The sequence below is a fragment of the Seriola aureovittata genome, chromosome 17 (genome assembly GCF_021018895.1).
Source record: "Seriola aureovittata isolate HTS-2021-v1 ecotype China chromosome 17, ASM2101889v1, whole genome shotgun sequence".
Taxonomy (NCBI): domain Eukaryota; kingdom Metazoa; phylum Chordata; class Actinopteri; order Carangiformes; family Carangidae; genus Seriola; species Seriola aureovittata.
In genome coordinates this window covers 23643685-23667897 of record NC_079380.1, presented here as the reverse complement: position 1 = coordinate 23667897, position 24213 = coordinate 23643685, and the positions used below count along the sequence as shown (strand labels likewise).

Here is a 24213-nt window from a genome sequence, read left to right as displayed (position 1 = left end):
ATGTTTTCATGTTTTTGTGTGTTTTTCTTTTTAGATGATAACAGTCTTTTGAGTGGACGAGTTTTACTTTGTGTCTCTGACCTTTAGCCAGTCTGTCTCTGCTCAGCGACCCCTTCTGGAGTCCACAGGTCACGGGCAGCTGGGACTTATAAAGGGGCCAGTTCCATAAGTCACTCTTCTCCCCCTTCTTCAAGGGAGACGCTGAAATTTTAAAACAATATTAAGAGATATTTTAGATTCAGGGAACCTGTGATATATTTCACTGAGACGTTTTCTGATTCAAACTTCCTGTTTTTGCCGCACCAGTGAATCTACTGCAGGACAAATTGCCCTGACTGCAACAGAGAAGCACAATGTTATAGTGCGTTATGCGTCCGTCAGTCTTTCAGGTAACACTCAGTCATGCAAACAGAAGTCAAGCAGAAGTGGGAGGAGACTTACAGAAGCATATTTTCTTGGACTTTTTCTTCTGACCTGGAGTCAGCTGAGACGACGGACCGGGCTGCAGCTCCTCATCATCGCACGCGCTCCTGCTTCTAAGATTCCTCTTCTTTTTCGTTGATTTCACCTGCTCCTCCTCCTCCTCTGAAAGCTTCTTCCTTTTCCTGTCGTCTGTCTCTTCCTTTTCCAACTTCTCGGGCAGTTGAGTGTTAAAAGGAAAGGATCCTGCAATTAAATTAAAAGTATACAGTGAGTATGGTTGTTTGTTTTTCTACTCTTTCATTCAGTAAAGCATTCTCACTTTACTATTAGTGCCTAAAACTCTGTTACGCCACAGAATAACTATAGAATGTCAATATTTCTTCATGGCTAACGTGGGAGTGAAGATCAGGCTTCAGCACAGATTTTAGAAGCAGAGAATACGAGTAGGTTTCATGAATCTGAAGCAAAGACAGCGTCTGCATGTGGCGAGCACGATCACAATCAATCCACACGCCGATGACCAGAGGGAAGTGAGTCTGACCGTCCATGAGGCTGTTGCGCAGCAGCCGCAGCGTCGGGTAGAGGTTGATGATGGTGTCCTTGAAGACACAAGTCCAGAACAGAGTGATGTGCTCCGAGCGCTCCCTCTCCAACCAGTCCAGAATCTCATAGAGGGATTTCTGCACGTTGTCTTTACTCTTCATGCGACGCACCTTCTGCGCACACACACACACACACACACACACACACACACACACACACAATCAGGGTTGGATGATATCACCTAAACTAATATAATAATGCACTTTTTTTTAATACATCGTTCTGTATAAAAAGGATCAAAGTTCAGCCTCACCGTCAAAACACAGTGAGATCATGAATTAATATTTATCTTGGTGTGAGCTGCTCCTTCACACAACACACCTGTGGTTTTCTGTGATTGTGAGCTCAAGGAAATACAACACATGTATACATACACATATAGAGTAAAATATGAAATTGGCACGGCTGGATTACCAGCTATTTAAACATTAACAATGGATCAAATGAGTGATTTGTGAGATGGAAGCGGTCACACATAGTGATAAACCCATGGAAAGTTATCAGCAGACACCTTTATATATGTGTATGTGTGTGTGTATATATATATATATATATATATATATGTGTGTGTGTATGTGTACCACATCAACATAAATTGACTGGCTTTGTGTTGGATATATATTTATGTAACATACAGTGTGTCTACAATATATGATTACACACATGAACAGGGGGGGGGGCATATGTCAGAAATTGTTATGGACTAATGGACTTCATATAACTTTTATTATATACATATATATTCCTTTGTTAAAATCCAGTTTTAGCCTTTATTACTTTAACATTGTGCATTTGGCACTAATTACTTATTACTAATAACTTACTAATTGATAAATTATTTCTTATCTTTTACGACTTGTACATACAAAATGCACCTACGTGGGTTGATCCTGCCCTGGATTCACAATGACAAGAAACGGATAATATTAATAATATTAATAAAATAATGCCACCATTTCCTCATGTGGCAGTTTTCTCGTGAACTTTGTGAAACTCTACACCTCTGCAAATCTCCAGGACACGGTAAAAGCGCTACCGCCTTCTGCGTTTCCCGCTCTCAGCACGGGAGCGCGCGTGGTCATGCACAACAGGAGCCTCGAGGAGGTGAGGGCGCCTGAGGACGACAGTAAGAAAATGCGTAGCGTTTGAGTCCGGCGGCCTCACCTGGTATCGGTCGTCCGGGATCAGGTTGTAATCCTTGAGCTGGCTGAGGAAGGTGAGCGGGTTCTGCATGCACGACAGCTCCGTTTTATGGCAGTGGAAGAAAAGCAGCAGCTCCTCGGGGTTCAGGAAGTCCAGCGGGTCCATCAGGGTCCGTCAGGGTCCGTCAGGGCCGCAGAGACCGAACAAAACCAGATGTTCAAGGTGTGTCAGAAATCACAACATCAAGAAAAAGGGTTTCAGATTGAGAGAGAGTCGGAAGTGCGCTCGTGACAGATCAAAGCTTATCACATGAATATGCCCTCAACTGTGTTTTCAGTTCCGCCTCCACGTGACGTTTGGAAAGTGAAACTATGTTGTTGTGTTGGTGAGTCGCAGTTCTGCTCAGAGGCAGCAGGGGGCGCGACTGTGCAGCTTCCGGAGCCTCCCTGTCTCCTTCCTCTGTCATTCATTCATCCATTCATTCATTCATTCATTTCCTTTATTTCACACACAAATCAGAAATAAAGAACAACATATACAAGTATACAAACATAATAGTAGTAATGGGTGAAAATGGGACGCTCCAACGAGCTTCACAAGCTGGTGTGTACAAAATAATATTTCAGCCATAAAATACCTAAATAAATGAGTGTGTCTCAATGGCAGTGATAGCAAGTGTCAATCATTATTTATTTATTTACATCTGAATATTATTATTTTATCAAAACAAGTCTGGGATATGGCATTAAAATTCTGCACAAATATTTATTAAAACATATCCACAAGCTACACATCAGAGAGAGCATGAGTGAATACTTTAATTATTGTGTAGTGAAATGGAAATGCATTCTTTTTTTTTTGAAACTTAAGTTTTTATTGAACTTTTACAGGCATGGCACAAGACAATCTCAACATGGTACTCCACACATGGACAGATAGAATAAAATTTCTGATCCAAACCAATTACCCAAAATGTTCAGGACCTGAGTCCAGATAGACCTGATCAAAGCACACTCCCACATACAATGAAGGAAAGTTGCAGTTTCTTTTTTGCATTTCCAACACAAATCATCGCCCACAAGTTTCATTATATACAGTCGAGATGGTGTATAATAGTATCTATGTAAAACATTGTACTGTGTAAGTTTTCCTCTCGCTTCTCTCACATATTTTCCACAGTCAGCCACAATTATAGCCCATCGTTCATCCTCAATCTCCCCACCAAGGTCCCTCTGCCAAATCATCTTTAGCTGGTTGGAATCACTGCTGAGAGAAGAATTAGCTATTTTGTAAAATTGTGAAGCGTTACGTTTAACAGGCGGGAGTTTCATGTATTCTAGCACCGCATTATCAGCATCATTGTATGGCCTTGAGCCGATACAACTCCTCAATTGCAAAAATTTCCAGAAAAGACCTTTCCCCACCAAACCAAATTTCTGCATCATCCCATCATATGACAAGAATACACCATTTTCAAAAAGATCATCAATCTTGTTCAAACCTTTTGAATGCCATTGTTCCCAATAAACTGATTTCCTTCCAATACAAACATCAGGGTTATACCACAGTGAAGAGTATCTCTGTAGGGTGTGCTTAACTTTAAACATTTTATGCACTCTGGTCCAGACATCCCTTGGGTGCAGTAGTATTGGATTGGTGATATTTGACCTTTTTTGAGAGAGCACCTCTATGGGCTGGAAAGGCGAGCATATCTCTTTCTCCACCTCAGTCCAAGCCGCATTGTTGCCCAACGTTTGCCAGTACCTCGCAATTTTGGCCATCTTAAAAGCTAAATAATATAGTCTAAGATCTGGGAGGCCCAGCCCTCCCTTCTCCTTATGTGTACACAGCTTTCTCAATTTTATACGCGGTCTTTTCCCCGCCCATAGAAAATGCCTTATCATATCATCCAGTTGTCTGAAAGTGGAGGACGGTATCCGCATTGGCAACATCATTGCAACATAGCCGAACTGCGGGGCAACTATCATCTTTACAACATTAATTTTCCCCCACAACGTGAGTTTCAATTTCCCCCACTTATCAAGATTCGTTTTTATCTTTTGAAGCAAGGGGTTAAAGTTTAAAGGGGACATATTATGCAAAATGCACTTTTCCATGGTTTTCTATCAGTAGTATGTGTCCCTGGCGTGTCTACGAACCCCCCAAACATGAGAAAAGTCCATCCTCTCTGTCTTTTGCTTTCTCCACCTTTCAGGAGATGTGTGCTCAAACGGGCGAATTGGAGATTTTCCCCTGATGTCATCAAGAAGGGCGATGCCCCTCCCCCCGGGTGGGTGACACTCCCCGAGCTAGGTGTGTGTTCCGCCCCCTGAGTCCGTGTTACAGACGGTATCGTTACTTCCCTCGCGAACACTGGCTTTCGGTAGAACAATGTCGAAGGTACAGCGAAACACAGTAGTTGCTTTGTTGTTGGCTGCACAAACCAACACAGAAGTCTTTTTTTAATCCCTACGCCCGAGGATCTGAAGACCCAGTGGATTGGTTTTATTTTTGATGGAAATGTTCCCGCTCCAACTCCGAAAGTGTTGTACGTGTGTGCTAACCATTTCACCTCGGACTGCTTTCTCAACGAGGGCCAGGACAACGCAGGATTTGCTACAAGTCTCAAGATAAAGCTTGGATCAGTACCGACTGTCCGTGACCCAACTTTGAACTCGGGAGCTGTAAGTTTTACAATTTTATGTTGCTTTACTGTTTGTTCACGAGAGCCTGTTGCGTGTGTTGTTAGCATGGCAGCTAATGTAGCTAACGTTTAGCATCGTCGACACGCAGCCGGGTACAGATTGCATGCAATTCTTCTGCTTGGTATCGCCGTGTGACATTGATTAAAGCCACCCTGTTAAATGTATTATACAGTAAAGGCGTTTTAGCTGTCTGTAAAGTCAAGCCGGCAAAATTCGGCCTAAAAATAGGCTCTGTAGTGATTAGCATAGGTGTCCGGGCTTGTTTATTAGTGCTGTGAAAGTTATTATTGAGAGTCATGCCTTATGATGGCCGTTTTAACGTTTATATCATGTTTACAGATACAGTGCCTGTAGGGAATATCTAGATAAGCGCAGAGTTAAGGGGATATGTCCAAGGGTATAGTCCGTAATACCCATGTTTTGCATTTTGCACATATAGTGAGCTATTTGCAGCATTTACAAGCTATTGACAACCCAATTTACACATAATTGAGTGCATTTGTTGTTATCATTTTTGCACTGCTTGCAGCTGTTGCCATAACTACACATTTGAGGAGTTGTTGGTGTAACCTCTGTTTCCTCTGTTCAGGCCAGCACATCAAGTGCATCTATACAGCTTCCTGCAACAAGGGATGTTGCATGCCAGACTGACCCACTGTAGGCACACAGTTATCCTTGAGGACTCTTCAGCCTCACATCAGAAGTACAGGTCTGTAGCCATCTGAAGTGCATCTACTTTTGATAAACCTAACAGTCATTTATCAGTCTTGGAATAATGTGCAGGTAAATGAAGCTGTGGTTACTTAGAACTTGTGAGAGTGTGTAGGCTAAGGTTTCTGTCAACATTAACATCTTTGATTTTCTCTTTACTGTACCTCCAGACTCTACCTGGCTGCCACGTACTACAATGAAAATGCTGACCGACCACAAGCCCAAACAAAAGAAGGTGAACCACTGTTCAAGGTCCAATTTCCAAAGGTGTGTTATATTATTTTATTTTTCAACCAAAAAATGTTTTGTACACATTGTATTAAGTATTGCACGTATAATGTTATGACAGTTCCATCAACAACAAAATAAAGTAAAGAAAATGTCAGGAGGTAGTTAGAAACAGACTTTCAGTCATTGTTTTGTAAAAAACAACAAAAAAAGTGAAAAATGTAAACAAAATCTTTTGTGTTTTATCAAACAGGGAATGTGGTGGACCTCATATTTGAAAAAGTCTTTGTTGACCTGGGAGCATACACAGAAGCTGCTTTGGCCATCCCCATCCCAGAGGACCTCACTGCACAGTTAGAGCGGCCTGAGAAGGAGTAGGTCAAATCCAGCTATGTGTCCCGGTTCTATCATGGTCCAGTCTAAATCCCACCTACTGGCATGTGGCGTGAGGAAACTCGGCATGGATGCGTAGGACCAGGCAGGCTGGAATGACGACCCAGATTCTGCGACAAAGAAAACCCCAGCACCAGCTCACAAAGCTCCTATAGGCTAGATACCTGTACTGACTAAAACAACTGGACAGGGCATTTAGTCTTGCAAACATATATCTATGATGTGTCTCACAATTTTTTTTTATGGATCCAGTGAATCCTACAGTTTTTTTATTATCACTGATTATAAGTCTCTCATTTGATGTAAATAAATGCTTGATTGTTACTAAAGAAATGACTCCTCTGAATTCATATTATATGCACACTATCTGCTGATAGAAGAACTTTACAAATCAAAGAGCAGCTAAACTAATTTATTTGAGGGTGTGTTACTCCATTTGTGGCGTGTTATTACCATTGTAAAATTATGTGCACTGAAGTAAAACAAGACTGCCTAACATCTTTTATTTAGATTGAAACTATATGTTTTTACAAAGAAGCAAAACGTACTGGTGTATTCCTCTCAACCGTAAAGGACCGTAGTCAGTGCGGTACATGTTGCAGGCAGAACACATTGAGGCAGAGCGGCTCCAACCCAGGACGGTCTACCATACATGGTAAATCTTCCTCGATCTCCCATAGCCGTGTGGTAACCTACAGTGAATTGCAAATGGTAAATGCTATGGTTTATTATAAATGTATTGTAATCAAAACAAATTAGTGATTAGTTTGTCCAGTGAGAATGCTACCTGTGGTATCTCCTAGCAGCAGATGTTCTCAGCTTCTGTGGGCATGGTTGCACAGTTTCCACAGGAGCACCTGTCCAACATATAGAGAAAAATGGTAACATTCACCAAAATATAAAGCTTGTGAAATTCAAACACTGTCAGACAGTGGACCTAAGGTGGGTAAGAAGTAAGCTTGGCTACATATCAAGCGCATATAACATAGGTAATTTATAACATGTCACTTATTGCATATAATGTGGAGCTTGACAACAGTGTAGTGTGGAAAACTGCAGTTTAGTCTTTGACTAAAGATTACTGTTGCTGTCAGACATGTTTATGCTGATTTACAGCTTTCATTGTAATACACAAAATAAATTTACTACATAAAGGAAGATGTCATGATGAGCATCTCTGCTCAAAACATGGAGAAAAATGATTTACTTTGTCAGCATCTATTAAAATATCTGACTAGTACTGACATTGAACACCTGTAGCAGTCCACATACAACAAACATTTTCAGACTGTAAAAGTATATCTAAGGAGGCATGACAGATAACTACATTACTCAATTCACAATAGTGCTTATTTACCAAAAGAGCTCCCAGTAATGACGAGACAGTAACAGTTAGCATTAGCTACCTAGCTACATGTTAGTAACTGTGTGCCAGCACTCATCAACAAACTTAAAATGTAATGTCAAAACACACAAAATTGGTTACCAACCATTCAGAAATGTCCTGCTGCAGTTGTAGAGTTTGAACTTCTTCAGCAGCCTCTCCCTCTGGCTCAGATTCTGGATAAAAGTCGTGTGGTTGAACCAAATCGCTACCGACGCCAGGTCGCCTGTCACGGTCACCGTAAACATTAGAGCATGGTGCCAGAAGCCCAAACGGCACCCCCTTCCGAAGAGGGGCGTGGTCAGGCACAGCTCATTTGCATTTAAAGCTACAGACACAGAAACAGCCTGTTCTGAACAAGGCAGAAAAAGAGGGGTTTAGGATCGGAGTCGATTTTTTAGCAAGAAGCTTCAAAGACATGCTTTGGGGACCTCTGAGACTTATTCAAACTTGTTGAAAAGGAGCATAATATGTCCCCTTTAATGCCACCATTTCACTTATATCGTCAGAAAGTTTGATGCCGAGATACTTCTTCCCCTTGCGCACCCACTTAAAATTAAATTTCTCCACCATGAACGGAGTACACGGCCTGGAGAGAGGCATCGCCTCCGATTTGCCCCAGTTAATGGAATAACCGGAAAATTGTGAAAATGACCGTATTGTGTCCATAAGATGTGGCAAAGACGACAAAGGGTCAGAAACCACCGCTAGGATATCATCAGCATATAACAACAATTTATGCTCCGTTTCACCTCCCCTTACTCCTTTAATTCCAGGGTGAGCTATAACTGACACCGCCAGAACCTCTAAAAAAAAATGATAAACAATAACGGGCTCAATGAACATCCCTGTCGAGTTCCCCGGGTCAGATTAAAGAAAGGGGAGATGATCCCATTTGTCATCACCGCTGCCTTAGGTTCACTGTACACTATTTTTATCCATTTAAGGAAATTAGAGTTGAAACCAAAATGTGATAGGACGGAGAGCAGAAACGGCCACTCCACCCTATCAAAGGCCTTTTCTGCATCCAAAGAAATGGCAGTGATAGGAACACCTTGGGATTGACTAAGCCACATCAAATGTAACAAGAGTCTAATATTGTCAGTCGAAGTTCTATTTTTCTTGAAACCAACTTGATTTGGGTGAATGATACTGGGCAGAACCACCTGTAAACGTGTTGCCAAAACCTTTGCAAGAACCTTGCAATCAAGATTGAGCAGACTTATAGGTCTATAGTTGGAGGGATCCGCCGCATCTTTGCCTGGTTTGGGAATCAATGAGATTACAGCTTCATTAAAGGTTGGAGCAACACGACGCTTATCAAACATCTCCTGATATAACCTCTCCAACACCGGTACAACTATATCTCCAAAAGCCTTATAATATTCCACCGGGAGTCCGTCATACCCTGGTGACTTCCCGTTTTTCATTGAGGAAATCGCTGTCCGTATTTCAGCTGCTGTTATGGGCGAGTCCAATCCAGCTGCCTCCTGAGGTTGGAGTTTTGGTACTTCTATATTCAGGAAAAACTGCTCTATATCCTCCAGTGAGGCGTCGGGGGCCATGGAAGACGTATACAACCGTTCATAATATTGTCGGAATATCCTATTAATATCATTAGCGGCGAAGATTTGCACATCCCCCTGTTTTATAACTGGTATAGTATTCCCAATTGTTTTCTCCTTCAACTGTCTCGCCAACAATCTCCCCATCTTTTCTCCCCCTTCATAAAAGCTTGTTTTTAATCTATAAAGTGCGTACTCTGCTTTTTTATTATACATCTCATGTAAAGAGTATTTAAGCTTGCAGAGTTCCTGAAATTCCCCCTCAGAAAAATGTTTTGACAGGTCTAGCTCCTTATCCTTTATTTCCCTCTCCAACTCTGTGATCTTAGCAAGATTCTCCCTCTTCTTAGAGGCATGTGCTATGAATTTCCCCCTTATATACGCCTTAGAGGCTTCCCAAACAGTAGTTATGTCCTTAGTACTGCCGATGTTGATTTTAAAAAAGGTCGCCAAATCCTCCGCTATCACCTTCCTAAGAGTTGAATCTGACAATAACCCAACATTAAGTCTCCATCTACCTCTCCTCTCAGCCCTCACAGTGGCTTTAAGAACTAGCTCGACAGGTGCATGATCGGTCAGGGAGATCGCCTTTATATCACAGTTCGCTACCTTGTTTGTCAGTGAAGCACTAATTAGAAAAAAGTCTATCCTGGAGAACGTTTTATGGCAATGGGAGAAAAAGGTAAAATCCTTCGCATTTGGGTTCGCCAGTCTCCATATAACCACTAGGCCTACATCCCTATTCAGCATATGCAAGGCTTCTCTCTCCTTCGTTAGGAGAGGGGGTTTGAACGAACTCCTATCCAACACTGGATCCATAACGTCATTAAATCCTCAGCTAGGATAATCTCACCCTCAGTGTCTCCCAGCAATTTGTTTAACTCGTGGAAAGATCCAGGGTCCCCCTTAGTAGGCGAATAAATGTTACACAATACAAGAGGCACTCCCTCCACGACTGCTTCAACACAGATAATCCTCCCCTCTGCATCTTTGGATTGCTTTAGCAAAATAAAACTTATGTTCTTGTGAACCAAAATTAGAACACCATTACGTTTACTTGAAATCGGGCTATGGAACACATGTCCCACCCAACCTGCTTTAAACTTCTCTGCCTCCAGACCCTGCATGTGAGTTTCCTATACAAAAATTACATCTGCCTGATTATTTTTCAAAAATGTCAAAATCTTCCTCCTCTTAACAGGACTACCACATCCATTTATATTCCAGGAAAGAAACCTTACTGATCTACTAGACATGTTAATCTAGATCAGAAAATTCAAACAAACAAGCAAACAACAACAATAAGAAGTAAGAAGGAGAGAGAAAGAATATGGAGTAACTACATGTATTCTAAGTGCCTGTCCGCAACCATTCACAACAAGAAATGCTATCAATTTTGGTCCCCTGTGATGACCAGTTGCTGCCATGTACCTGCCTGATTTTGAACATGAAAAATGAACACACAGTAAAACAAAACAACCCGAACCCACCCATAAAGTTGGTGCAAAAAGTGTCCGGACGCAATAATGCAACAGGAGTGCGAGTGCCGAACACTCCTCACTGTCGAAAAACAAAAGAAAACAAAACGAAAAGAAAAACAAGCGTAAGGTCCGTGGGATTAACGCCGCTCCCATGGCAACCGTTTCGCGTCAGGATAAGCCTCTCGTCGTCCCGCACAGAGGCCCAACAGTCCATCACGCACAGTCTCTCTCAGAGTGTGAACATCAGCTCACCTCACTCCGTTCATCTCAGTCCGCTGGTCCTCCACCTCTCTGTTCATTAAGTATTTTCTCCGCGGCTTCGACATTGTTGCAGCTCACGTTTCTGCCTTTCCATTTGAAGTGTAGCGTCGCGGGGAAAGCCAGCGTGTATCTGATGTCAAGTTCGTGTAATTTGCGCTTCACCGGTGTGAACGCCTTCCTCTTCTGCGCCAGCTCTCTGGACATGTCCGGGAACACAGACAGGCGACATTCTTCCCAGACAAGACCTCGTTTTTCCTTGGCAGCACCGATCACCTTGTCTCTCGCCGACTGCCTCAGGAAGCGGATCAGCACCGGTCTCGGAGGCTGATCCACGTCCGGCATCGGTGTCGGTAGCCTGTGCACCCTCTCGATCTCACACTCTCCGCCAACGTCCACGCCGAGCCTTTCCGCCAGCATCTTTCGAACACAGTCAAGCAGCGTCCCATTGGTGCCGAAGGTCTCCTTCAGTCCTACCAGCCTCACATTATTTCGCCTGCTTTGGTTTTCGAGGGCTTGCACTCGGTTCCACAGGATCTCCTTCTCTTTATCTCTGCTCCCCTCATCCTTCACCAGTCGTTCCTAAGTCTCCTCCAACTGCGCGATGCGCGTCTCGGCCTCTCCCAGCCTGCCCTGCATGGCCGCCACCGTAGTACTCAGCTCCGCCGTTGTTCGTTTAATAGACGATACGTCAGTTGTGACGCTCTGCAGAGTAGTATTTATCTTCGAAATTTCTGCCAGAAACTTCTCAAGACTGTCGGGCACATTTACGGACGTCTGGAGAGCGTCAGCAGCGCGGTCATCCTCATGCGCCGGGCTTTTCCGAGTAGACGAGCGAGAAGATGTTTTGAAGTATTTTGATGTCGCCATGTCTTCTAAGCCTCGACTCGACCACAAATACACCGCTTGTACTATTACAAAACAAATATAGCACATAGCACAAAAATAGCATGTGCGGGACGAGAGCTCCCCTAACTTGCGGCCATCTTGGATGCTGCACCCACGTGACTCCGGAAATGCATTCTGAATTTTTATTACGTACATTCATATCAGAAAAACATGGCAATAAAAACAACGTTGGGAGCAACTCACACATTATTGTGCTGAAGGCAAACCACTGAAATATTAAACCTTTGGTTCTTTCTTTTAAAAACGTCACTAAAGGAAACACGTTAACCCATAGTTTTATATTCATATAGTATTATATTGAATTGTGTTTCCGTATGAGGATAAAGTGAAAATGACATGTCCACTGTTCACCAGTAGTGACGTTACTGAATACTGGGTGTATACTGTAAAGAAACCAAATGTTGCACTTTCATAGAGTGTGACCTTTATGTGTGACCTATAAGCACTTTCATTTACAAATTCAATCTTGCATTGCAAAAAGCTTTCAAGTTCAGACGGATAAGATTCAATACAAGTAAAAAAATCCCCTGGTTATTTGAACTAAATACAAGGGACAGGTCACTAAAATCTACCATTATTGTAATTTTACATACTTCGAACCTTCTCCCATTAGCTACTGTTCACAGATGTTGAACGCCTTTTTAAATTCTCCATTAAATAACTCCTTCAGTCGGTCGCCTAGAGCAAGGAATTCACTGTTAGCCTGTAAAAGAAGAAAAGCAGTCCTTGTCACAATAATAAAATTAATTTTTACTTTTGATATTTAGATGTTTAGAAATTAAAGGTTTTCCATGACAGTTTTCTTACGTGGTTGTATGAGGCACAGTTGCTGAAAATGAGCTGGATATCGGACACAAACTCTGCAACCATCTGGTATTCTTTCGTCTGGAGTTTGTCCACTACTTTGCCCAACCACATCGGAGTCTGGATAACAGTGGAATAATTTTCCAACTGTGGGTGCCAAGCAGAAATGAATGAAATGCTCAACAATCTGCAACAGTTTAAGACTATCGTACAGTGAGCGAAGACCTGTTGACAGCGTGATTCCTTCAGTAGCCAGATTATCAAGTGCACTTTGTTTGATATAAATGAAATAATTGGTAGAATATATTGGAACAGCAGAGGAAGAGACTTACATAGAGGTTTGGGTCTAAAGCAAAATTTTGTTCCTCATCAGCACTGTACAGAAACAGGAGAAGATACTGACATTCCTGTTGATGTGAGAGAAGAAGGGATGAGTGACGGCAGTGTGACACAGAGACAGACCTGAAGACGGACGTGAGCTCACCAGCATGTGTTGTGATATGTTGCGGAGCATGGCTGATTTCATCTCCATCTTATCACTGTAACGGCACTTGTGGTTGGTTTGGAAAACACAGAACGTACACATCCATAGACTGCTGTCCCTGCTCTCACACACACACACACACACACACACACACACACACACACACACACACACCAATACATATATATCAGTCTATAGCCCACTCTCTATATTTATCTTGTTTAACCAACTTACAGTCCCTGACAAAAGTCTTGTTGCTTGGGTACAAGTTGACCTTAATTGCACCTAAAATATATTTCTAATCAATTCCAGTCAGTTTTTGCAAAGACAAAAGTCTTGTCGCCTTGTCATATGATGCACACAATCCTAGATTAAAGCGTCACCTGTGATCAATAATTGATCAATCAATTAGTGGGTGTGTATAAAAAGAACCCCAGCACACCAGACCTTCACATCAACTGAAACTTGACCTCTGACAACATGCCTAAGATTCACCCTGCGACCAAAGCGTTGATTATCAACAGGCTGAAGACCAGATCCACTGCTGAGGTGGCTGACACCTTCAATGTGTCTCAGCATCAAGCACAAAGAATAAGAAAAAGATTTGAAGAGACTGGAGATGTTTTTGACAAGCCCAGGTCCGGCAGACCCGGCAAGACAACTGCTCGGGAGGACCGTTTGTTGGGTCGAAAATCCAAGGCCAGCCCCTTTTCCACTGCAGCAGAGCTCCACCAGGTCTGGTCACCTCAAGTACCCGTGTCAACCAGGACAGTTTGTAGAATTCTGTCTCGAAATGGCCTCCATGGTCGAATCAGTGCCCAGAAACCAGCACTAAACAAAAGGCAATTAAAAAAACATGTGGCATTTGCCAAGGCCCACAGCCTGCTAAAAGGATGGACGCTGGAAAAGTGGCAAAAGGTGGATTTCTCAGATGAATCTTCGGTTGAATTACATCACAGCCGCCGCAAATATTGCAGGAGACCTACTGGAGCCTGCATGGATCCGAGATTCACCCAGAAAACAGTTAAGTTTGGTGGCGGAAAAATCATGGTCAGGGGTTACATCCAGTATGGGGGTGTGCGAGAGATTTGCAGGGTGGAAGGCAATATCAATAGCCTAAAATATCAAGAAGTATTAGCTACCTCTTACATTCCCAACCATAAAAGGGGTCAAATTTTGCAGCAGGATGGTGCTCCATCGCTTACTTCCATCTCTACATCAAAGTTCCTCAAGGTGAAGAAGATCAAGGTGCTCCAGGACTGGCCAGCCCGGTCACCAGACATGAACATCATTGAGCATGTCTGGGGTAGAATGAAAGAGGAAGCATGGAAGACGAAACCAAAGAATCTTGATGAACTCTGGGAGGCATGTAAGACTGCTTTCTTTGCTATTCCTGATGACTTCATCAATAAATTGTATGAATCATTGTCGAACCGCATGGATGCAGTCCTTCAAGCTCATGGAAGCCATACAAGATAATAAATATGGATCTCACAGCACCACTACTTAATTCACTGATGTTATGCAACATATTTTTGTATTTGAAGTAAATTATTTGTTCAATTTTCACATTATTCTCTGTAGGCGACAAAACTTTTGTCTTGCCAAAATCTGACCCTTCTGTGTTCATTAAATGATCAATCTTTCTTCAGTGAAGCTAATTTATTTTAGTATATTAAACATAATTTGGGAGGGTTTTAGCTTTCATATGAGCCATTTTAAAACCAATGAATTAATTAAAAGTCAGGTTATTAGCTGTTGTTTCTACAAAATGGATAAGTGAGAAGACTTTTGTCAGGGACTGTATAATAATAAACTCTTTCTAAAGAAAGTAAGTAAAGCTAGAGACCGTCTGGCGATGGGATCACACCAGCCACGATAGGCCTTGTTATTTGTTATTTGAACTTGAATGACCTGAAACTCAAAATTTACAGTCTATAAATGCAGCAGATAAATTGGCAACACCGCCGGCTGAAGGAGCAACAGCCAACGGGGAAACTGCAACACTCGGCTAGCCCCAACAATGGTGTGACTTCATCACTCAACTCTATCACTCAGTCAGTCAGTCACGGACATTTGTGTTTATAGGGCTGGCCCCGCTTTTGCGGAAGAGAAGAAGAAGAAACAAAGAAATCAAACAAATTGTTGTTTATGTCTTTTTTGGCTCCTAGTTCGATCAAAACTCACCTCAAAGTGGCGTCGTCTACCTGAGGCAGGTGACATCTCTGATGAAAGGCGCGAGGGCAGTGATCACACACCACCAGCTCTGCTTCTTCACTTTTACAGACGTAACACTCATCATCGTTTTTCTGATTCTCCTGCCAAGACACACAGTCCATGACAGTAATTCTGTTTACATACAGCAAAACTGTCTGAAACTGACTGATCAATAAACTTACCAGGTCTATATGATCTGGACTGCACAGTCTGCAAGAACACCGCGGTGGGTCGATCTTCAAGATTTTTGCCTGAAATGGACAAATCAACATATTGTCTTCCTCTTTGCTTCATAGTTCAGATCTTTAGGATTAAAGAGATAGTTGGGGTTAATTGATGTGGGGTTGTGTGAGGTAGTCATGCGTGTTCAGTGTGTTACCTGCAGTAGATTCGGTTAGAAGCAGCAGGAGCACCGGTACACTAGCAGAGTGATGTGCCGCTGTGGGCGGGGCCAGTAGAAAAAAAAATGTTTTGGACACTTTTAAAAAAGACCAACCAAAACGATCCAATATCCGTTTAAATGAAGCTTCATGTAGAATATTTTCAGCAGTTCATCTTCCCGTCAAAACAGCACTTTCCTTTGGAACTACATTTTCTCAACCGCTGAACTGCCGTATTCCTACGCACAACTGCACATACAGCTCGCACTGTATTAAGCCGGAGCTGCAGGTTAGCTGAGTGAATAAGGGGGAGCTCAACTTTGTTTTGAAGGGAAGCTAAAGAGGTGAAAATATTCTACATGTAGAGTACATTTAAACGGATATTGGATTGTTTTGGTGGGTGTTTTTAAAAGTGTCTAAAACCTATTTTTCTGCTGGCCCCACCCACAGCAACACATTGCTCCGCCTCTGTGATGGCGTTCCCGGCTGCTTCTTCTAACTGGCAGCACCTTGAATCTACTGCAGGTAACACACTGACTATACATGACTACCTCATTACCCCACGTCAAATAACAACGATCCGTTTAACAATCCCGGTGGCTCGCTCATATTTACAGCTGAAACGCAATGTCATGAAAACCTGACCTGACCTGTGGCTACACATTTGTGCCAAACTGACTGACTGGACTCTAAGATGGAGTAGAAAGCTGAAATGCACCTTATAGTGCATTTGGTGGAAGTGTGAAATTTTGTGGTTTTGTGGCAAAGGAAACTCCCTTAGAACAAAATCCAATCATAGCGTATTTAGTCCTGTGACTTTAACGTGTTCTGCATTGATAAAAGTCACATTAAAGTGATAATCCTTGACATTTTCATGAAAACAACCACTAATTTGCATTTTTAGCCATTTCATTGTTTTTACAGTCTGTAATTATTTCTGTGTATATAGTAGTTTTTTTATTTGTATTGGGGGAGTCCGCCACTTCCTTTGCTGGATGCATCTAATCCAGCCGGATTCTATATGTTTGATAACGGCCTCACTGCTTATTGTTAGCTCACTCTCTCTTTACACCGTATCAGAGCTGGATGAAGTCACACTGAACATTTCCTACTGCTGCTGCTTCACGTTAAAAGTATTGGCGAAACATGTGGTGGCTTTTATTGTGAAGCAGCCGCAGGAAATGCAATACGTTTGTCACGTTGTTAGTGCTATCCGTGATCAATCATTGTCATGTCATGTCAACAAGGAAGCTGTGACATCAACGCGACCATGGTTACCTCTATGAGGACACTGAGCGGTCTTCCGTCAACCTCGATGTCTTTCTTCCAGTTGGCGTCCGGCAGACTTGACGCCTCCTTCACAAACTCCTCGGGGCTCAACCACCTCGTCTCCGTACGAATACTCTTCCCACAAGTCCCTAGTGGTGGTGGGGTGAAAGGTCAGATAGGTTCGGTTGGTTTATTCACAGGACCATCACAGCAAAGCAAAACACAAGACACTACACGAGATATACAGATACGTGCAGCTTGACTGTACTGCCATTAAAATGTGTACGGACGTTTCCCTCTCACTCGTTTTCCTTCTCAGATGTGTTGGAAGTACCCAAAGCACCTTTACAACCTTCAAGCCATTACTGCAGTATGTGGAGTGACTCCACAAGATGCACATCTTCGTTGTCGGGCAGAAGATCTGAAGGCCTCTGCGTCTCTTTTAGCTCGATATCTTATGCTGATTAAATGTAGGGAGACATTTCCTCCAACTTTCGCTCAGTGGATTAAAGACCTTGGCGCAAGCTCGACATTCATGCTCAACATTACCTGATCCAAATCGCTTTTGGTGTAAGGTCCCAGCTACACCTCCACATGTGACTTTGAACACCGTCTTGCTGCCCTCTGGCCGCCGCTCACTGTGCTCCTCAGTCTCTCCGTCTTCATCTGCCATGGACACATGTTGAGAGTTTGATCATCATCACCACGGCGGTACGATACTGGGATAGAAAACCTCATCTAAAGTAACTTCTTTTGCCGTTGACATGAATGTACTTTGTGTAAACCAGCACCTGTGCAATTTCCTTCACCACTAGAAGAAGCCTGGTCCTCTTGGTTTTCCAGGTCAACTTCATCATCCTCATTTTCATCGTCTTCTTCTTCTTCTCCCTCGGACACTAAAAAAAAGACAGAGGATAGTTTCACCTTTGGCATGATCAATAATTTCTTCTTCTTCTCTCAAATATGTAAATTTGAAGCTCAAGATTTCATAGATTCCAACTTGGGACGATGTTCAGAAACTGCTTTAAAAATCTGTTTTCACTCATGTATTTCTGCCCAGGGAAAAATCGGCTGCTTTGGCTGCCTGTCTGGCTCTAATCAGAAAATCACATTTTAATGTTTTAATATTTCATGTGAGGTAACAGATGCTCTTGTAATAGCTTATGGGGATGCAGTACTCACTCGGCTGTCAAATACTCCGTGTATACTCCTGTAGTTTTCTAAAATCAGTGTTTTACACTTCTACAACAAACCTGTGACGACGTCATCAGACGGGAACAGGGATCTCTTCGTCTGGGAGGAAGAAAAAGGAGAGAAAGCCCCAGGAAGTAAAAACAGGAGGATTCATTACTGAGTCAGAACACAGCAAAATATAGGTATGAAAGACTCCGCCGATCGGACTCATGTTGTTGATTACGCTGTTGCCTAGCAACGGCGATTACGTAGATATACTGTGCCAGTTTCCGCCGTTAGTGGTGCGTTTTAAGTTTGCTGCCCTTGCAGTAGAATTTAGTTGGAGTGCTCAGTTAGCAGACATCGTCAGTGCCTCTGCTGTGTGTGTTATCCGTTGTGCGTACCCGATAAAAAGTAAGTGTATATTGAGTTACTGTCGTAATTCGTCATGTTGGAAATGAGTCGTGTTAGGCGGACGTTTGGTTTAGCTAACTGCTAAGCGGAGATTTAGCATCCTTGTGTTTCCTATGGTATTCTGCTAAGCTAAAATAATTGCATTCAGTTGGCATAATGTGGGTGCAGTTTGGGTTGAAAGAGTCGTCTTTGCCGGTAGTTAATGATGCAGAGATGTGTATAATGATGTATATTAGTTCAGTATGTCTAGTATTCATTCTGTAATGCAATGTAGTGATTTCTTTATTTCTTTGATTCTTTGCAGACCACACACACACACACCCACTCACAGACAAGACGTCTGAGGGATCCTGTAAGAAATCTGAAGCACAATAAATGGTTAAAGGAAGACTGCTTCATGTACTTTATCAGGTTCTAACCGACCTGCCTGAGCAACACCGCCTTTAAAACACTTATACAGTCCAACCCTCTCCAACATTTGGTCCTTCGAGCCGGAGGGTGTTGATTCGGGATCAAGATGCAAGAAGGCAGTGAATCAGTTCGTCCAAAGCGGCAGACACGCCCGCCACTTTACCTGGAAGACTATGTGATTGGAGCAGCCAGGCCCAAACTATATCAGCCTCCGTCAGCTATCGGGAGCAAATGGAGCTCAGGTATGGATGGAACAGTCAAGATGACACCCATCACCCAAGCGCACGCCTCACACTCTACACGTCAAGTACAGTGGGACCCAGCCCTCAGTGAACAAGAGGACGAGCATTCTCTCTGCATGAGTACAGAGTATGATGAATGGCATAAGAAGTTAAGTGAGCATACGCCCTCCTCTCCAAAGCGTGACAGCGGAAGGGGACTTTCTACTGCTTATGGAGCTGAATTAGAGGAGACACTATGGCAGCATTAGATGAGAAGTTCGGCCAGCCCCATCATGTGGCATAGAGGGTAGCCGCTGTCATGGAAGCCCCAGAGGTGAAGCGTGGGGATGTTGCAGCCTTTGAGAAGTTTGCGCTCCAAGAGAAGAGGTGGGGCATTATCTTCAATTGCCTCACCACCCGAGCTGTGCACTTTGACCTCCTACCCAGCATAGACGTAGACTCCTACTTAATGGCGTTGAGGAGGTTCATTTCTCGCAGAGGGACCCCAGCGGAGGTCTACTCCGACCAGGGGACCAATTTCAAGGCCGGTGAGAAGGAGCTACGCGAGGCCTTTACCAGTATGAATCCAGAGATCCAGAGACTTCTCGCAAAGCAGAAGATTGCCTTTCACTTTAATCCTCCGGCAGCCCCACATTTCGGTGGGGCCTGGGAACGTGAAATAAGATCGGCAAAGACTGCTCTGCACACAGTGATAGGAGCTCAGTCAGTAACAGAGGAAGTGCTTCGTACTGTCTTGCTGGAGGTTGAAGCCATCCTGAACTCCAAGCCCTTATGCTATACTTCATCCAGTCACACCCAATGTCCTCTTAATGGGGCGGCCTGACGGTGCACTGCCTCAAGTAGTGTACACCATGGACAAAGGCCTAACCAGGAAGAGATGGAGACATTGCCAAATTCTGGCCGACCAGTTCTGGGCGAGCTTCATCCGGAACTACTTGCCCACACTACAGCTTCGCCAGAAGTGGCATGCCACCACCGGAGACCTCACTGTGGGTAATGTGATACTGCTTGTTGACCCGCAGCTCCCCAGAGCAAGTTGGCCTATTGGGACTATCGTCAAGGTTCATCAGAGCGCAGATGGTTATGTGCACTCGGCTGATGTCCGATTGAAAGACAGAGTCTACACCCGGCCAGTGGCCTGACTCACCCAGCTACCAGCAATCCCGGACTCTGATGACACCAGAGATCTGTCAGCGTCTAAGGATCTTGCCGCCTCTCTAGAGACCTGAGTCTTTCTTGGGAGCGAATTGCCTCAGCAATTCGGGGGCGGCTGTATGTCGTCTTTGCCGGTAGTTAATGATGTATATTAGTTCAGTATGTCTAGTATGATTCATTCTGTAATGCAATGTAGTGATTTTCTTTATTTCTTTGATTCTTTGCAGACCACACACACACACCCACTCACAAATCCACAGACAAGACGTCTGAGGGATCCTGTAAGAAATCTGAAGCACAATAAATGGTTAAAGGAAAACTGCTTCATGTACTTTATCAGGTTCTAACCGACCTGCCTGAGCAACACCACCTTCAAACCACTTATACAGTCCAACCCTCTCCAACAATATATTTGTCTTTATTTGTGTGTTTTATATTTGTAGTAGTGTATGTGACAATAACGATGTAAATTAGCATTTTTGCTTCAACCCGGCTTGTTTACATCTCGCATTTTGTACTGATGTTTATTAATGCGTATTGTCCCTATCAAATAAACACATGAATAAACAAATACATAAATTTGTCTTGATACCTTTTTATGCTTTCCTTTGTAGCTTGCTGACTCCAGGTGGCCTTCCTGAAGTGAAATATAAAAAGAAAAGATTTTCCACCACAGACTGTGTGTGTGCAGCGATCCACATGTATTCTAACATTCAAATGACTTTTCAACCAAACCTTTATAAGTTTTCCCAGGGGGGTGCCCGAACATCGGATGCTCAACTTCCAGTTCTTTGAGCTGCTCTTCCCGGCGAGCTTCTCAAACTCAGTGGGAGTAAACCACTGCTTCTCACACAAGATGCACTTCTCCCCTGACACAGACGGAGGATCAGGAATAAATCATCTGCCGCCATCAACAACCAATGACCTTCGAGATGTTTTCATGTTTTTGTGTGTTTTTCTTTTTAGATGATAACAGTCTTTTGAGTGGACGAGTTTTACTTTGTGTCTCTGACCTTTAGCCAGTCTGTCTCTGCTCAGCGACCCCTTCTGGAGTCCACAGGTCACGGGCAGCTGGGACTTATAAAGGGGCCAGTTCCAAAAGTCACTCTTCTCCCCCTTCTTCAAGGGAGACGCTGAAATTTTAAAACAATATTAAGAGATATTTTAGATTCAGGAAACCTGTGATATATTTCACTGAGACGTTTTCTGATTCAGACTTCCTGTTTTTGCCGCACCAGTGAATCTACTGCAGGACAAATTGCCCTGACTGCAACAGAGAAGCACAATGTTATAGTGCGTTATGCGTCCGTCAGTCTTTCAGGTAACACTCAGTCATGCAAACAGAAGTCAAGCAGAAGTGGGAGGAGACTTACAGAAGCATATTTTCTTGGAGTTTTTCTTCTGACCTGGAGTCAGCTGAGACGACGGACCGGGCTGCAGCTTCTCATCATCGCACACGCTCCTGCTTCTAAGATTCCTCTTCTTTTTCGTTGATTTCACCTGCTCCTCCTCTTCCTCTTCCTCCTCTGAAGGCTTCCTCCTTTTCCTGTAGTCTGTCTCTTCCTTTTCCAACTTCTCGGGCAGTTGAGTGTTAAAAGGAAAGGATCCTGCAATTAAATTAAAAGTATACAGTGAGTATGGTTGTTTGTTTTTCTACTCTTTCATTCAGTAAAGCATTCTCACTTTACTATTAGTGCCTAAAACTCTGTTACGCCACAGAATAACTATAGAATGTCAATATTTCTTCATGGCTAACTTGGCAGTGAAGATCAGGCTTCAGCACAGTTTTTAGAAGCAGAGAATACGAGTGAGTTTCATGAATCTGAAGCAAAGACAGCGTCTGCATGTGGCGAGCACGATCACAATCAATCAACACGCCGATGACCAGAGGGAAGTGAGTCTGACCGTCCATGAGGCTGTTGCGCAGCAGCCGCAGCGTCGGGTAGAGGTTGATGATGGTGTCCTTGAAGACACAAGTCCAGAACAGAGTGATGTGCTCCGAGCGCTCCCTCTCCAACCAGTCCAGAATCTCATAGAGGGATTTCTGCACGTTGTCTTTACTCTTCATGCGACGCACCTTCTGCACACGCACACACACACACACACACACACACACACACACACACACACACACACACAGACAGTCAGGGTTGGATGATATCACCTAAACTAATATAATAATGCACTTTTTTTTAATACATCGTTCTGTATAAAAAGGATCAAAGTTCAGCCTCACCGTCAAAACACAGTGAGGTCATGAATTAATATTTATCTTGGTGTGAGCTGCTCCTTCACACAACACACCTGTGGTTTTCTGTGATTGTGAGCTCAAGGAAATACAACACATGTATACATACACATATAGAGTAAAATATGAAATTGGCACGGCTGGATTACCAGCTATTTAAACATTAACAATGGATCAAATGAGTGATTTGTGATATGGAAGCGGTCAAACACATGGAAAGTTATCAGCAGACACCTTTATATATGTGTGTGTGTATATATATATATATATATATATATATATATATATATATGTGTGTGTGTGTATGTGTACCACATCAACATAAATTGACTGGCTTTGTGTTGGATATATATTTATGTAACATACAGTATGTCTACAATATATGATTACACACATGAACACGGGGGGGGGCATATGTCAGAAATTGTTATGGACTAATGGACTTCATATAACTTTTATTATATACATATATATTCCTTTGTTAAAATCCAGTTTTAGCCTTTATTACTTTAACATTGTGCATTTGGCACTAATTACTTATTACTAATAACTTACTAATTGATAAATTATTTCTTATCTTTTACGACTTGTACATACAAAATGCACCTACGTGGGTTGATCCTGCCCTGGATTCACAATGACAAGAAACGGATAATATTAATAATATTAATAAAATAATGCCACCATATCTTCATGTGGAAGTTTTTTCGTGAACTTTGTGAAACTCTACACCTCTGCAAATCTCCGGGACACGGAAAAGCGCTACCGCCTTCGGCGTTTCCCGCTCTCAGCACGGGAGCGCGCGTGGTCATGCACAACAGGAGCCTCGAGGAGGTGAGGGCGCCTGAGGGCGACAGTAAGAAAATGCGTAGCGTTTGAGTCCGGCGCCTCACCTGGTATCGGTCGTCCGGGATCAGGTTGTAATCCTTGAGCTGGCTGAGGAAGGTGAGCGGGTTCTGCATGCACGACAGCTCCGTTTTATGGCAGTGGAAGAAAAGCAGCAGCTCCTCGGGGTTCAGGAAGTCCAGCGGGTCCATCAGGGTCCGTCAGGGTCCGTCAGAGCCGCAGAGACCGAACAAAACCAGATGTTCAAGGTGTGTCAGGAATCACAACATCAAGAAAAAGGGTTTCAGATTGAGAGAGAGTCGGAAGTGCGCTCGTGACAGATCAAAGCTTATCACATGAATATGCCCTCAACTGTGTTTTCAGTTCCGCCTCCACGTGACGTTTGGAAAGTGAAACTATGTTGTTGTGTCGGTGAGTCGCAGTTCTGCTCAGAGGCAGCAGGGGGCGCGACTGTGCAGCTTCCGGAGCCTCCCTGTCTCCCTCCTCTGTCATTCATTCATTCATTCATTCATTTCCTTTATTTCACACACAAATCAGAAATAAAGAACAACATATACAAGTATACAAACATAATAGTAGTAACGGGAGATACAGTATATCAGAGATTACGCAACAGTTAGTTCCGACCAGGTAATGTGATTGGACGAGAGACATCCCATGAGTGCTGATATAGAGTATAACAGCACTGGGACCTTTAACTGCATGTATCACTCCGCTTCACAGGTGTGTGTGTTAAAGGGACAGTTCAGGTGTTCTGTTAAAGGGAC

General features: G+C 43.2%; 2 protein-coding genes and 2 long non-coding RNA genes across 6 annotated transcripts in view; 1 reads left to right on the top strand and 3 right to left on the bottom strand.

Annotated features, from left to right (window-relative positions):
* The window catches only part of LOC130184879 (nuclear body protein SP140-like protein), a 36611-nt gene extending 34086 nt beyond the window's left edge, over positions 1 to 2525 (bottom strand). Inside the window, exons 1-4 of one of the 2 annotated variants that reach the window (XM_056400976.1) lie at positions 2191 to 2525; positions 965 to 1139; positions 442 to 666; positions 82 to 201 (exon numbers count right to left, since the gene is read on the bottom strand). In XM_056400976.1, the coding sequence (XP_056256951.1) occupies positions 82 to 201; positions 442 to 666; positions 965 to 1139; positions 2191 to 2334 (664 nt within the window). In that variant the 5' untranslated portion in view covers positions 2335 to 2525. The remainder of the gene's footprint in view (positions 1 to 81; positions 202 to 441; positions 667 to 964; positions 1140 to 2190) is intronic. The other variant, XM_056400978.1, reaches the window with a different exon arrangement.
* A 2608-nt stretch (positions 2526 to 5133) lies between these two features.
* On the top strand, positions 5134 to 6533 carry LOC130184883 (uncharacterized). Its single transcript, XR_008830066.1, has 3 exons — positions 5134 to 5583; positions 5756 to 5852; positions 6067 to 6533. It is a non-coding gene; the product is annotated as an uncharacterized LOC130184883 (long non-coding RNA).
* A 10-nt stretch (positions 6534 to 6543) lies between these two features.
* Positions 6544 to 7820, bottom strand: LOC130184882 (uncharacterized). The gene is made up of 3 exons (XR_008830065.1): positions 7697 to 7820; positions 6994 to 7063; positions 6544 to 6898 (listed from the first exon to the last, which is right to left on the bottom strand). It is a non-coding gene; the product is annotated as an uncharacterized LOC130184882 (long non-coding RNA).
* A 4035-nt stretch (positions 7821 to 11855) lies between these two features.
* LOC130184878 (nuclear body protein SP140-like protein) lies at positions 11856 to 23829 on the bottom strand. 2 transcript variants are annotated; one of them, XM_056400973.1, is made up of 16 exons: positions 23494 to 23829; positions 22258 to 22432; positions 21726 to 21959; positions 21366 to 21485; positions 21088 to 21221; positions 20945 to 20989; positions 18211 to 18250; positions 17749 to 17853; positions 17507 to 17623; positions 16967 to 17106; positions 15491 to 15559; positions 15279 to 15409; positions 13092 to 13209; positions 12940 to 13014; positions 12611 to 12754; positions 11856 to 12506 (listed from the first exon to the last, which is right to left on the bottom strand). In XM_056400973.1, the coding sequence occupies exons 1-16, from the start codon at positions 23635 to 23637 to the stop codon at positions 12417 to 12419; spliced, it is 1881 nt and encodes a 626-aa protein (XP_056256948.1). In that variant the 5' UTR covers positions 23638 to 23829; the 3' UTR covers positions 11856 to 12416. The 2 variants fall into 2 exon arrangements, with proteins under 2 accessions (XP_056256948.1, XP_056256949.1); XM_056400974.1 differs by having other exon boundaries at positions 21759 to 21959.
* Positions 23830 to 24213: the final 384 nt, after the last annotated feature.